Raw genomic sequence first — 12,815 nt, forward strand, 5'->3', positions numbered from 1 at the left:
ATCACAGAAAACGTGGTTTTAATGGAAAAAAGCTACGAAACAAGCCAAGATCCCTCAAAATCTCGAGTGGGTGTTCTGTGACACCAGTCACAGCAAATCTTAATACACCCAAGAAGAGACCTGCAATAGATCACACCCACTGGATTGCCAGGAATCCCTTGTTCACGTACATGAGATCTGCACTAATGAGATCCTCCTCAATCCAACAGTCACCAAGCGATCATACTGACTTCTTTCTAAAATAGAAGCAGGCTGTCCAATTCTACTAAGGAGCGCCATTTTTGGGTAGTGCCATCAAACCCCCGAGGTGTGGCAGAAGACCTGCCCCCAACAGGGCTTCTCTGTGGGGTCAGCCGCTTGCAGAAGAGAAAACCAGAAATGAAAGTCACTGACACGCACTTCTGCTTCCCCTCAGCCCAGCTTTACACCACACACCCCAAGAAGCATCAGCTGGAGCTCTCCCCCTTGAAGTGGGCACATCCTGCTCATCCACTCCTTTTCCTCTCACCCAGCTTTAAGATCAGACCCAGTGCCCCAAGGTCACTTTATCTTTTTTTTTTTTTTAAACTTTGTGCCATCCCTTCAGAGCAACCCAGGAGCCTGTGGCCAGGCAGATCCCACACAAACCTTTAATTCTTCTCGTCTTTTTTTTGATGGAAAAGTGTTCCTGCATGTTCTCAGCAGGATAAAAAAATGCACCTGAGCACAGTGCCACCACCCTCCAGATCCACCCACAACCCAGCAGCCATCGGAGCCCACAAAATCAGCTTGGGTTGTCATAAGACTCTGAAGAAACATTTTAAGGACTCCACCGAAGACTTCCAATTTTATTTAGATAAAAATCCTGTACAATTCAGAGCACTGAAGAGCTACAATTGTTTTTTAATCAATAATGCAGACATTTATAGCTATGTGCTCAAAAAAAAAAGCCTAGCTTGCATACTGCATTGAGTAAATGATATTTTAATGATAAGCTTTATTAAAGAAGGAATTCTGCAATGAAGATGATTGCTTTTAACCATATCCGCAAGTAAGATGTGAAAAAAGGACAGAAGCTCAAGACTATTTTGACTTGCAATGCAGAATTCTTCAGACCTGCATGGGGGAAAGGAGGTTGACATCAGTCACTCTGTTCACACCTTCAACTGTAATTATTTTAGGAAAAAAAAAAGGTTTTCCACAAGGGAACTCCAACTGCAGAGTCGGAGACTCCAGACTCCAGCGAAGTCACCAATGTCCGACCTCCAACCAAGCTTGGCATCCCCCACCATTGGTGACCTTCACACCGACACCCCACCAAAGCCACTGCTCGCCATGTTGCCGTGTGGGCACAGCGCAGCCCAGACCCTGGCCTCGGGCCAGGTTTCCGTCCTCGCTGCCCAAAAGCAGGTGACAAACCAGAAGAGTGGCTGTATATAATTTTTCAGAGCTCCGTTACCTAGAAATGTCTGTACTGTATCAAATCACAGGTCCCTTTACCTCAGCATCCCATCTCAAGCAGCAGTTAGAAACAAACACTTAAGCACTTGCAGCATCCCTTCTAAATATCCTTCCAATCCAACCATTTTTGGCTCTGGGGGATCTCTTGAGCCTTTCCCCAGCCCCAATATCACACCTCAGCTTTTCTGCTGCAAATCAAGAGCGTATCTTCTTCTGTCATCGCCCACTAGAAAGATGGTCAACTGACCTCCATTTTCTCTTGTCCCTGGAAGGCTAACATCCTTCCTAGCCTTTGCTGCTCTACAGCAAGGAAGGGCTGGAGAGCTTTCGAGGGACAGCAGCATTAGACAGTGACAAGTAAAGGACTCAGATCCATCTACATCTTCCCAAGAAGAAATGCCCAAGAGAGTTTTTCTGATTTACAAAGTTCATTTGACTTATTATTCTGTCTATCTAAAAGCCATCGGTAACATTTTTCTGGTCCAATGTGGAGGGCATTTCAAGTGAGGTCTTGCCAGGGCATGTCCTGGGCACAGTTAATAATTACCCAGCCTCTACCAGGGTACGTAACTAAGGCGTTTCAACCAGCATTGCAACTACATCAGCTAGGCCATGTATTTTTAGTTTTCTTTTCCCCTTCAAGGGTTGAACTAGTATTTTACCCAATTGCTAAATCCAGATCAGTTATGCCCAGATAGTTTGAAGAACCCGGAGCACTCAGACTGTGAGACACCGGTGAACCAAGACTGCTTCTGGTCTGGCAGCAAGTCGCTGATATGTGCCTCATAAATCCCGCATTATCGAGCCGACACACTGCCTGCTACAGGGTTAACTCTAGCCTGCCTCCCCCCAAGTCACGGGGATTTCCAGGTATGGCAACTTCCTCCTCACCAGAGAGAGGACAGCACCACGGCCTCTGGTGAAGCACTAGAGGACACGTGACAACTCTGAACAATATCTGGCAGGCACGCCAAAGACATGCAGTAAGTTTTGTTCCAAGGGTATCCTTTGTTTTGAGCAAAGGAGACTCTTGTAGGCAAAGTATGGCTGAGAACTGGCCAAAAAAGTGGACAGAAAGGATGTGGGAACAGCCCCGCTCCCAATCAGCAGCAACAGTATAGATATGGGGGTTTTTCTGGTGGTTGCTTTTGTTCCTCAACTCTGCAAACTACAGACTTCCCCCTTACAGAAAGCAGTCCACGTTCCCCTTATAAGCACAGCATGGAGCATCAGCGTAACTCACCAGGATTATCCCACTCACAGCTTAGAAGTCTGCATCTGCAAGCAAGAAGGGGAGAGCGTTAGTCTTCGGGGCAAACAGCACCCCCTCTCACCCATCACCACAGGCCCACCCCTGCTGGAAACAGCCCCAGCGCAGTAACCAGAGAGCTGCCCTTGCCTGGCTGGCTGCTTGCTGCAGCAGGCTGGGTCATCACGATCGGTCCCCACCACTATACCCTTCTTTATATTCACCAAAAATCACTGCATGACCCATCTCTTTCTAGGCAAGTTCACCTAGAAAGAGGTCAGAGTGCTTCACTAAGAGTCGTCAGACACAGCATAAGCCAAATACCTACAGATAATACCAAAGCAAGTCTTCCCTGTCTGCTACTAACGAACTCTTTCACAGGTACGTATACACAGCCTTTTCAGCCCAGCTGAAACCAGGTTAATTTTTCAAGACCTTCAAAATCCACCCCATAGATTTTGAAGAGAAGGAAAACAGAGACACTGGGCTATAAATTAATGAGCTCTGGCTTCTGCACATGAACAGCAGCAAAGCTTGAAGAGGAAGGCACACGATACCCCATCGGAACGACTGCGGCTCTCTGAAGGCAGAATGGGCCACCCTGCAAACGTAGACGTCACCCTTCTTGGGGGTGAACGGCGCATACACCAGGCGTTCGAAATACCACTTGTCATTGAAGGACATGTCCGTGTACTTCACATCACTCATGGGCTCTCCGTTCTTGAGGAGGGTGATCTCGATCTTCGGAGGGTGGAAACCACTCACGAAGCAGTTGAGGGTGTTTTCCTGCCCGTCTGCGACACGTTTGCGGGAATACACCTCCACCTTCGGTGCCTCTGGAGAGGGGGGGTAAAGGGGATAGCGAGAAGCAGGGCTGCAGCAGGCACCGCCTCAGAGAAGCCAGTGCCCACCCACCCGGGCACGGTAACCGGTACCCTCACAGCACCTCCCCCCCAGCTCACACTCGTAACAGGGCCCTCACGCCCCCCTGCCCGGCACCGGGCCCCCACAGCACTTGCCCCTCACCCTACCAGGCCCCTCGCAGCGCCTCCCGGCCCCCCCCCGGTAACCGGCATCAGGCCCCTCACAGCGCCCTTCACACCGCCCCGGGCACTCACCATCCGCCTCCCCCAGGCCGACCAGCGCGACCAGCAGCAGGACCCCCACCTTCAGCGCCAGCCCCATGGCCACCACCCGCTCTCCTCCGCTCCGCTCACGAACTGGCCCGCCCCGCTCGCCCGCCGCCTTTTATAGCCCTGCCGCGCGCGACCAGTCGCGGTGCAGACGTGCCCAGGGGTCATCAGTCTCCGGGCAGAGCGGGAGCGGAGAGGTTGTGCGAGCCCGCCCCCCCCGCAGTGTTGCTTTCGCTTTCGCTTCAGGCCCGAGGCACCGCCCGGGCCTTGGCGGGCCCGGAGCCGCCCCCGTGCCCGGCCGCGGCTCAGCCCGGCGCCATGCCAGCCGGAGCCACCCCGGCCGCGCCTCTGCCTGGCGCCATGCCAGCCGGAGCCACCCCGGCCGCGGGTAGGGCTGCTGCTGTGGCTGTGCCCCAGGCCCGTCCTGGGGCCTTTCCCGCCCCGGGGCCTGCCCCGCCCTTGGCCTTCACCTCGGAGATGGAGGCATCAAAGGTGTGAGGCAGTACCGGGCCCCAGCCCCCTTCCCCGGGTCAGGAACCCTCGACGGGAGCAGGTCATGGAGCAGCGGCTACAACGTGTTTGCCCAGCTCCTGCCCCTCACTAAAAGCGGGGTAAAACCCACCTCTCATGTAGGATTTTGCAGCCAGGGCCGGTATTATGCCACCAGGCAACCCTGGCGCAGCCCGGCTGCCTTCCTTTCTGAAGCTCGCCTTGCTTTCTTTCAAAGCCTGTGTGCGTCAGCCTCTCGATCTGGCGGCTGCGGGATGGATTGACTCTGCCATTTGAGCCACGGCGTGGACTCCCCAACGTCAAACACAAGAACCCAAAGGTCAAAGAGCCGGGTTTTCTGGTGCCTCCTCCAGAAAAACTATGAGCACTGTAGCCCAGCTAGGCTAGATACGCCTCCGAGCGGCTCTGTAACACTACAGGCACTGCTTAGAGACGTACAGCAGCTTTGAATAGTAGCGTTAAGAGAACCAAGGTTAAAAAAGGAAAATGAACCAGTATTAAAGAGCATGTAGATATTTTGTATGCTTAGGAGCTTGTCTGCTTATGGTCCTACAGGTCATGTACTGCTTATCTTCAGAGTCACTGTTTCAGACTGGGAAGCAGACATTTATTGTCCTTCATCTAGCTGCATAAGCATTAAAAAGTTAAAAAAAATAGAGAAAAGAAAGGAAAGTAACTACTAGCAGGAAAAAAACAGCAGTATCATGGAGCTCCTCCAATACTGAGCCCCTTTAAGACCTGCCATCTTAATGCATTCCAGTTAAAGACCTATCTTTAAATCAATAAAGCATGTACAGAGAACATCCCCCACCCAAAGGCAGCAGGTAAATCAGTAGAAAAAAGAAAAAACCTGCAAGTATTTGTTATCAATCCCCACTGGACCAGCTGAGCCAAGCTCTTGCTTGGTTTGCTGGCTGCCCGGTGAGCGGCGCCGGCGGCCACGCAGCTGCCGTTGAGTGTTTTTGCTGTGAGATAAGGGGACGCAGCTGCTGCCGGAGCCTTATCGGGGATCTCTGGGCTCTCGCAGAAATAAACGCTAACTGCTGTGTCGGCGGCTGAGCTGGCATCGGGGGTCACCGCCTCGGAGCCCGACCGGAGGCTAGTCTGGTTCCGCCCAGGTGAGCGATCCCCTTGGCTCGGGGAGGATTAATTACACAAATAGCTGATTGCAGGACATGGATCCTTTCTCCGTGCTGATGCCTGGGCTCTCCCTGTTGGGATGAGAATCGCTGGAGATGACTCTGCCATAACCAGCAACGCCTGGCAGACTTTCCCCATAAAGAGAAGCTGAACCATGATTTTTTTCCATGTGATGTTTCTAAAAGGCCACGCTGCTTTGATTCAAACAGCCAAATCTTCCTTTTCTAGGGTGCTTCTGCTTTTATTAGCAGAGAGAAATATTTAAAGAGCGGGTGAGGTCTGACTCAACCGAGGTGCTCCTGGCATTCGGGGGGACGAGGGCAGCCTGCTGCACTTCGCGGGATGCAGAGATTTACAGCTTCTTCGTCTTAGTTTTGCTCCCCTCTGCTTTCAAATCTACTGCCGTAAATCTCCAAGGTGCGCTTCCAGCCACACCAACCGTGTCCCTCTGGTTTTCCATGACTGCTCAGAGGGGTATCGGTTTGGAAAATGCCATTGCTGGCAAGGAGCAACGAGAGCAGTGGAAAAAGCCAGGCTGGGGTTTTCTGTGCCCTGAAAGCCGCAGGTGTTTGCACTTTTGCAGCCCCTTTACGCGGGTGGGGTCATCAAACCTCATCCCCCCAGCTCCATCCCCATCCCTGCTCCACGCACCGCCGCCGCTCCCGGCCGCGTGGGCGGGGCCTAGCTGAGGGGCGGGGCGAAGAGACTGCGCGGGCGCGGGGCGCAGCTGGGCGCCGCCATGCTGTACGGCAAGCGCATGCGCGGCGGCGCAGTGCCGCCGGAGCGGCGGCGGCGGTCCCTAAAAGGCGGCGGCGGAGGCAGCCCGGCCCCGTAGAGGGACGCGGGCGGGCGGGCAGCGCCGCGGCATGGCGGAGGGCGGCGAGCCCGTTGTGAGTGCCCGCCCTGCTCCGCCCTGGCATGCTGGCCCGTCCCCGGGGCCGCCTCCTTTCCCGCTGCCCCGGGTCACGCCCCCCCTCCTCGGTGCCGGCTCCCCCGGGGCCGCCCTTCCCGGTGCTGGCTCTCTCGGGAGCGGTCGGTGCCGGAGAAGACACTGCCCTGGAGGTGCTGGTGGGGTGCCCTTCCCTGCCTTGTGCTCGGGTGCTGTTCATGCCCTGGTAGCAGGGTGTTCACTCTGAAGCCTAATGGTGTCCCACGCTGGTGCTGTTCCATGCCAGCATTCCCTGCATTGGCAGGGGCCACAGTCACCTCTGGGTGGCTGCAGCCCTGGTCCCAGCAGGCTTCAGTGGGCTCTTATCCTGTGCTGAGCCAGCGGGTCCTGCCCTCACTGGTAGTGCCCATGGCTCCCGCTCTTCCCTTTCCAGCTGCGGAGCGGCCATGAGCCCTGGGGTCTGCCCAGCACCACCAGCGGGGTGGGGGGAGGTTGGGTGCCTCCCACTTGAGGGCAGGTTAGGGTTACCCTATCCCTGCCCGTGTCCCTTAGCGGGGACCCTGCTGCTTTCAACTCCAGATCCTTGAGGACTACCTGCTGGTGGAAGATGCGCCTCTGCTGGAGGAGATGGCTGAGGAGGATGAAGAGCTCGACCTGTACAATGAGATGACTTTTGGGTTAGGTAAGATCTCAGGGGAGCCTCAGAGTGGGGGAGGTCAGCCATCACCCAATGGGGTGAGGAGGATGGAGGTGGGGGCGAGGAAGGTGTCCTCCTGCCTGGTGAGGAGCTGGGTTGGGAGCAGGGACCCTGGTGGGCACTGCCCAGGCTTTCACCCACCCTGACGTGCTCTGCTTCCCTCCTCCAAGACCGAGACTCCACTGAGGAGGACACTGCAAAACCTCTGATGCCTTTGGACATGAGCCCTGAGCTGGCTGAAGCGGTGGCAGAGGAGCCTGAGGCCGGGGAGGAACTGGGGCCTGGAGCGGCTGAGCAGCCAGAGGAGCTGGGAAAGCCCCAGGAGGAAGGTGGGATGGAGCCAGAGGTCGAGCAGGTCAGCTCTGAGTTGGAGGAAGAGGAGGAGGAGTTGGGAACTGAGGAACAGGAGGAAGACCAGGAGCCCTGTGAGGAGCCCAACGACCTGGGAGACCCGGCGGTGATGAGAGCTGTGCAGAGCAAACCCACGCTGGAGGTGACGTGTGACCGGAGAGGGAGGGGACCCACGCCTGGCCGGCAGGCAGAGGGGCTGGTGGGGACCCGCTGCTGCCCCTTCCATCCCCACACCTGTGGGTCCTGCCCCACGGAGGGCACCAGGGAGTAGTTTGGTCCCTGCCCAAGGGAGGAAGACCCACCATGCTAGGGCCGAGTATGTGCCTGTAACCTCTTCTTTGCTTGCAGAGCCAGGACTCGGCGGTGCTGGACAGCAGGATTGGTGCTTGCTGGGCAGAGCTCAGCAAAGAGGACACGGTAAAAATATCTCCTCCCATCCGGTGACAAGGCTGAGCGGCCCCTGTAGTGTCCCCTGCCCCATACTGTCCTCCTTCCCCATACTGACCATCTCCCTATCTTCCAGCTGGCGATGGATCCCACGGTGTGGGGCTCCTGCCCCGGCAGCATCCCACCCCACCACGTGCTGGAGGTGGGTACCCCCAGCCAGGCCCTTGGGGAGCAGCCGAGGGCTCCCTGGTACCCTGGGCCACGCGTCATGCAGGCGATTTGAGGTGACCAGGGGACCTCCAAAGCCACATCATGGGTCTGGAGGTGCAAGGATGTGTCTTTTGGGTGCCAAGGCCACCCTAAGCAGAGCCTGGGTTTGAAGGCAAAGCTGTTGAGTTTGGGGGGACTGGGACCCCCATGCCAGGTGTCCCTATGGATCCCCTGCTGTTGCATGCCACCAGGATGGGAGCCAGGATGGCCAGTGCATGGTCTGGTTGAGCAACAACCAAAGGCTTTGGTGAGCTGCTTGATGTCGGGGGAGCTAAATTGATCCCAGCTGGGCTCCATTTCCATCTCTTGCTGCCTCCACTCCGCAGGATAAAGCCATCCTCCAGGTCCTGGAGAGGCCCCCACCATCTGCCAACATGGCCCTCGACTTCCTTGGTTCCCCTCTGCAGAGGGGCTATGGGGGCTCTCCCCGGCTCAAGCGCCCTGACTTCAGACTGATGTCCCCCAAATCCTTCCCCCAGCGCTTTCTCCGGCAGGTAACGGGTTTTGGGGGGCTCTTGCATCCCCTCTTCCTCTGCCCTCCCCTCCCCAGAGGTGCAGCCTTGAGGACAGGCTTGTCCCAGTGACACCTCCCATCTCCTGCCCTGCAGCAGTCGCCTCTGATGCCTCGCTCACCGTGCTCCCCTCGGCCCTTCACGCCGGCTCGCAGACCCTCTCCGCTCTTCGCTTCTAACCAGGTAACGCAGTGGGCTGCAAGCCACCACCATGTCCCCTCTGAGGTGGCCCTGGAGCGGCAGGGGATGGGACAGTGTCTCCCCAAAGCTCTGCTATCCGGGGCAGACTTTGCAGCTCCATCTAATCCTGAGCACCCATCTCTGGTGTCTTGCTAACGGGGAAGGTAGAGCCACCGGTGTGTCCTGATGTCCCCACAGGACCTGCACTGGGCATGGTGTTGTGCTGTGGCACTGGTGATGGACCTGGGTCACGCAATCCCTGGTGACACCCAGGTCCCCTTTCCTTGCTCAGCTGTAGTGGCAGGATTCTGGGGGCTATCACCTTGCTGTGGTGCCCCATGTGTCCTCTCCATGCAGGGAGAGGGTGGCCCCTGCAAGGAAGGGAGCCAGAAGCCAGCATGAAGCTGGCAGACCCCTCCGGGACCCTTGGAGGGGAAGGCTCAGACACGTGATCGCTTCTCTCTCCCTCTCCAGACCACAGAGTACGCAGCTCCGACCCCTTTCCGGCCTGTGTCACCCACCATCAGCAGCCCACCGCGGCCTCTCGCCATGCACTTCGGTCCCATGTCTCCCTCTTTGGACCCCGCTCTCTTCTTCAGTCCGTCGGCCAGCGGCCAGCTGAACCTCAGGTAGCAGGATGGCGAGCGGGGTGCCCGGGTGGGACTGGAGGAGCCCCACAAAGCAGCTGGGGGTTGTCCCTCCTCTGGGGATGGCTCTGGTGCAGGTGCTGAGCCCCCTGGCCCCTGTCTGGTCTCCTCTGCAGCGCGCCCAGCCATATGACCCAGCTGCACCCCCAGCACCAGCGGATCCTGACCCAGCGGCAGCAGCAAGGCGGGCAGCTGCAGAGGTAAGGGGGTCCTGGGGAGCTGTGGGGTGGCAGGGGGGCTCTGGGCAGTTACAGCAGGCTGCAATCTTCTCCTGTGCCAGCATCTCCCCCAAGAAGCTGTGGTCTCCTAAAGTGGACCCTTATGCTGGGCTGATGACCTCCAAGGAGAAGGACTGGGTCGTCAAGGTGGAGATGATCCAGCTGCAGAGCGAGAACATGGATGATGACTACTACTACCAGGTGAGCTCCTGCTGGTGGCACCCTCATCCTGCACCTTGGGGCTGGGGCTTCATCCCTTTGGGAGCCAGAGGGTGCCCAGGCTTGTGGTGGCTCCCCTCCTGGCTATGCCTGTCGTTACAGACGTACTACCAGCGGCTGGAGCGCAAACAGGCTGAGGAGGAGCTGCTCGGCCGGCGCAACAAGCAGGAGCCCCCCAAGCTGGTCACACCATTCATCCAGAAAGTGGAGACGTACGACTCCGGTGAGGGCCTGGGGCGGGGGGCCAGGTGAGGAGTTGCGGGACATGGTCTCACCGTGTCCCATGTCTCTTCCAGTGGTGCGCATTGCGGGCTCGCTGGGCCAGGTTGCGGTATCCACCTGCTACAGCCCTCGCCGGGCCATCGATGCTGTACACCATGCCCTCGTGGAGGAGGTAGGTGAGGGGGAGCTAGGCTGGTGGGTGCCCTCGATGCCTGGGGACAACGCTTCAGCTTTCCCCAGGCCCTGGAGCAGCTTTAGCAGGACCTTTAGGAACTGCTGTGACCGAGCATGGGTGCCGCCCCCGCTCTCGGTGCTGCCCTGAGCCATGGGATGAGGCGCAGAGTTGGAGTGGGTGCCGCCTCGGTGGTGGCAGCTTGTACCCTGCCGAGGGATGGGATGGAGCTCCAGGCAGTCGGAGCTGGCCGTGGCCTTCCCTTGGGATTGCTCTGTATCCTGAAGCCGCCTCTGATCCCCAGGGAGCAGCTGGCCCAGTGCTCTGCCGGCGGCGGTGTCTGGTGCTGGCTGTAACTGTTGTGCCTTCCTTTCTCCCCTCCTGAAGGCTGCGGGGAGCCACCGGCTTCGGGCGCTGCACAGGATCGAGAAGGTGAGCGAGCCGTGATTCGGGGCAAGATGGGGTGATGTAGATGCTTTGTTTTCTGAAGAGCTCTGTGGGGGGACATCTGCCTGGGCAGAGGTCCTGGATAACTGGCAGGCAGAGGATGCTCCAAGCTTCCTCCTTACCCCATGTGGTTTCTCCAGCTCTTCCTGCAGCTGCTGGAAGTGGAGGAGACACAGCGGAAGATGCCTCTGACCCAGGAGGAGCAGCAGCCCTGCTGTCAGGAGCAGAAGAGCCAAGAAGTGGAGCGTATCTACCAAGCCTTGAAAATCAGGGCTTGCAGCAGTGAAGAGTGAGTTTGTGTCGTTGGGGAGAGGGGAGCGGGCGGCATGTCCTGGTCCTCACGGGGCTCAGATGGTCATGGACGAGTAGTTCTGGGTGATGGGGAGGGTTGGATCCTGTCCTCCATGTCACCATGGCCTGTGCTGACCCTGCTCATGAGCCTTGTCCTCGACTGAAGCTGATGCTGGTCCTTCTGGATGGACAGAAATGTTACAGATCCCTTGGGGTCTGTGCCAATGGAGCCTTCGTCCCCAGGGAGGCAGAGGATGAATTCCTGCAACTCCTGTGCGTGCAGAAGGGCAAGAAGCTCACGGCCCGGCTGCTGCCCCACCTGACCCGGGAGCAAGCGGAGAAGATCCTGCTGACCATCACCCACCACCTGCCCTTCCTCATGAAGAAGGACGTGTTGGACGAGGCGAGCACCTCCAGCCAGGGCAGGGACATCCCGGGCTGCCTCCTTCCCCTGTTGCTCTTGCTGGGGAGGGGCACTCTGGGCAACGGGGGGGCCCATCGAGCTGCGTCCCAGGATAGCCAGGCAGCTGGTGGGGTTGACATGAGGCAGAAGCCTTTTTCCTTCCCTGAGGAGGAGGAGAAAGGCCTCCAGGAGGGGTTAAAGCAGTCCTGGTGGCAGTCCCCCCCTGGGGAGGGGGGTGCAGCATTGACCCTTGCGTCCAGGTGTTGGGATGGGACTCAGGGATGGGGCTGTGGCTGTGATGGGTCAAACAGTCTTAGATCCCTGCTCTCCTCTCTGCCCTGCCCAGTCTCTCCCCCTGCTCTACAGCCCATTGAACGAGGTGGTGGGCGGGATGACCTTCAGCAAACTCATCGAGGTCCTGCAGGAGATGACCAGGCCTCTGCCCGAGTCCCCTGAGCTCCCCCTCGCCATGGCCTTGAAGAACCAGGTAGGTGGCCCCAAGGAGGGCAGAGGCCTGCGGCGTCCCCCAGGTGCCACCTCCTGTGATGCTCCTCCTGGTGCTTCCCCACAGTTTGGGATCTCCTTGCTCTACTGCCTGCTGAGCCACGGCGAGAGGCTGCTGTCCTCCGACGTGCCGCTGGAGCCACGCGGCGGGGACTTTGAGATGTGGTGAGGGGCCGTGCAAACGACGGGGTTGGGGTTCGCCAGCTGATGGGGCGCTCACCCCCCTGCATTGATGCCCCCAGGACAGACACGGTGTTCCTGGTTGCCCGCGAGCTGTCACAAGTGCCCAAGGCCTCTCTGGTGGAACCTCTCTTCTTGCCCAGCAACCTTCTCTCGCTCTTTTGCCGCTACCTGGACAAGCAAACGGTCCACCACCTGGAAGCCAAGATGGAGTGAGTACTCCCTGCTTCTGCTAGGGGTCCCTCAGATGCGGCGGACGGCATTGGGGACTCACTGCTTCTGTCCCCCTGGGGACCCCGTAGGACACAAGTCTCCAAACCTCCACTGGGCTGAGCTGATCCTTGTGGCTTTGCTCCTGTTTTTAGCGATCCCAGGACCATGCTGGCTGGCACTGGGTTTTGTGTTTGCATCAGGTTCACCACACCTTGATGGCACGTCCCCGTGGGGTGAATCAAAGTGGGGGGCGAAAAGCCGAGGGGATCCCCCCAGCAATTTAGCCAGCAGCTCTAGGGCACCCTGGGGTGGTTGGGCAGGCAGGCTCAGGCAGCTGCCGGCAGCGTGAGTGCGACAACTGGATGCTCCAACCTCGTCCTTTCCCCGCAGGTGCTGCCCGCTGCCGTCGGAGGCTGCCATGCCGTGCTGAGCGCCGGGAGCCGGGGATGGGAGCCAGGGCCAGCAGTGCCGGGAACGGGCAGGGCCCGATGCTGTGACTGAGTTTCAAAGCGAACACTTACCCTGGTGCGGGGCACTCTGG

The 12,815-nt window shown here is 58.2% G+C and overlaps 2 protein-coding genes across 11 annotated transcripts; one reads left to right on the plus strand and one right to left on the minus strand.

The window, feature by feature from the left end:
• Nucleotides 1-813: 813 nt before the first annotated feature.
• On the minus strand, nucleotides 814-4,101 carry B2M (beta-2-microglobulin). The gene is made up of 4 exons (XM_075160615.1): nucleotides 3,808-4,101; nucleotides 3,247-3,525; nucleotides 2,684-2,718; nucleotides 814-1,095 (listed from the first exon to the last, which is right to left on the minus strand). Exons 1-3 carry the CDS (start codon nucleotides 3,872-3,874, stop codon nucleotides 2,705-2,707), a joined length of 360 nt encoding a protein of 119 aa, XP_075016716.1. The 5' UTR covers nucleotides 3,875-4,101; the 3' UTR covers nucleotides 814-1,095; nucleotides 2,684-2,704.
• Nucleotides 4,102-5,173: 1,072 nt separating this feature from the next.
• Nucleotides 5,174-12,228, plus strand: PATL2 (PAT1 homolog 2). Of its 10 annotated transcripts, none has more exons than XM_075160603.1 (17): nucleotides 5,174-5,450; nucleotides 6,941-7,043; nucleotides 7,229-7,551; nucleotides 7,758-7,826; nucleotides 7,933-7,998; nucleotides 8,393-8,560; nucleotides 8,675-8,761; nucleotides 9,233-9,387; nucleotides 9,522-9,605; nucleotides 9,686-9,824; nucleotides 9,945-10,054; nucleotides 10,139-10,236; nucleotides 10,541-10,668; nucleotides 10,824-10,972; nucleotides 11,218-11,864; nucleotides 11,949-12,046; nucleotides 12,124-12,228. In XM_075160603.1, the coding sequence occupies exons 2-15, from the start codon at nucleotides 6,989-6,991 to the stop codon at nucleotides 11,831-11,833; spliced, it is 2,247 nt and encodes a 748-aa protein (XP_075016704.1). In that variant the 5' UTR covers nucleotides 5,174-5,450; nucleotides 6,941-6,988; the 3' UTR covers nucleotides 11,834-11,864; nucleotides 11,949-12,046; nucleotides 12,124-12,228. The 10 variants fall into 10 exon arrangements, with proteins under 10 accessions (XP_075016704.1, XP_075016705.1, XP_075016706.1 ...); XM_075160602.1 differs by lacking the exon at nucleotides 5,174-5,450 and adding an exon at nucleotides 6,324-6,362 and having other exon boundaries at nucleotides 9,945-10,065; nucleotides 10,624-10,668; XM_075160601.1 differs by lacking the exon at nucleotides 5,174-5,450 and adding an exon at nucleotides 6,324-6,362.
• The last annotated feature ends 587 nt before the right edge of the window (nucleotides 12,229-12,815 follow it).

This window comes from Calonectris borealis, chromosome 11, assembly GCF_964195595.1.
Source record: "Calonectris borealis chromosome 11, bCalBor7.hap1.2, whole genome shotgun sequence".
In the NCBI taxonomy this organism is placed as follows: Eukaryota; Metazoa; Chordata; class Aves; order Procellariiformes; family Procellariidae; genus Calonectris; species Calonectris borealis.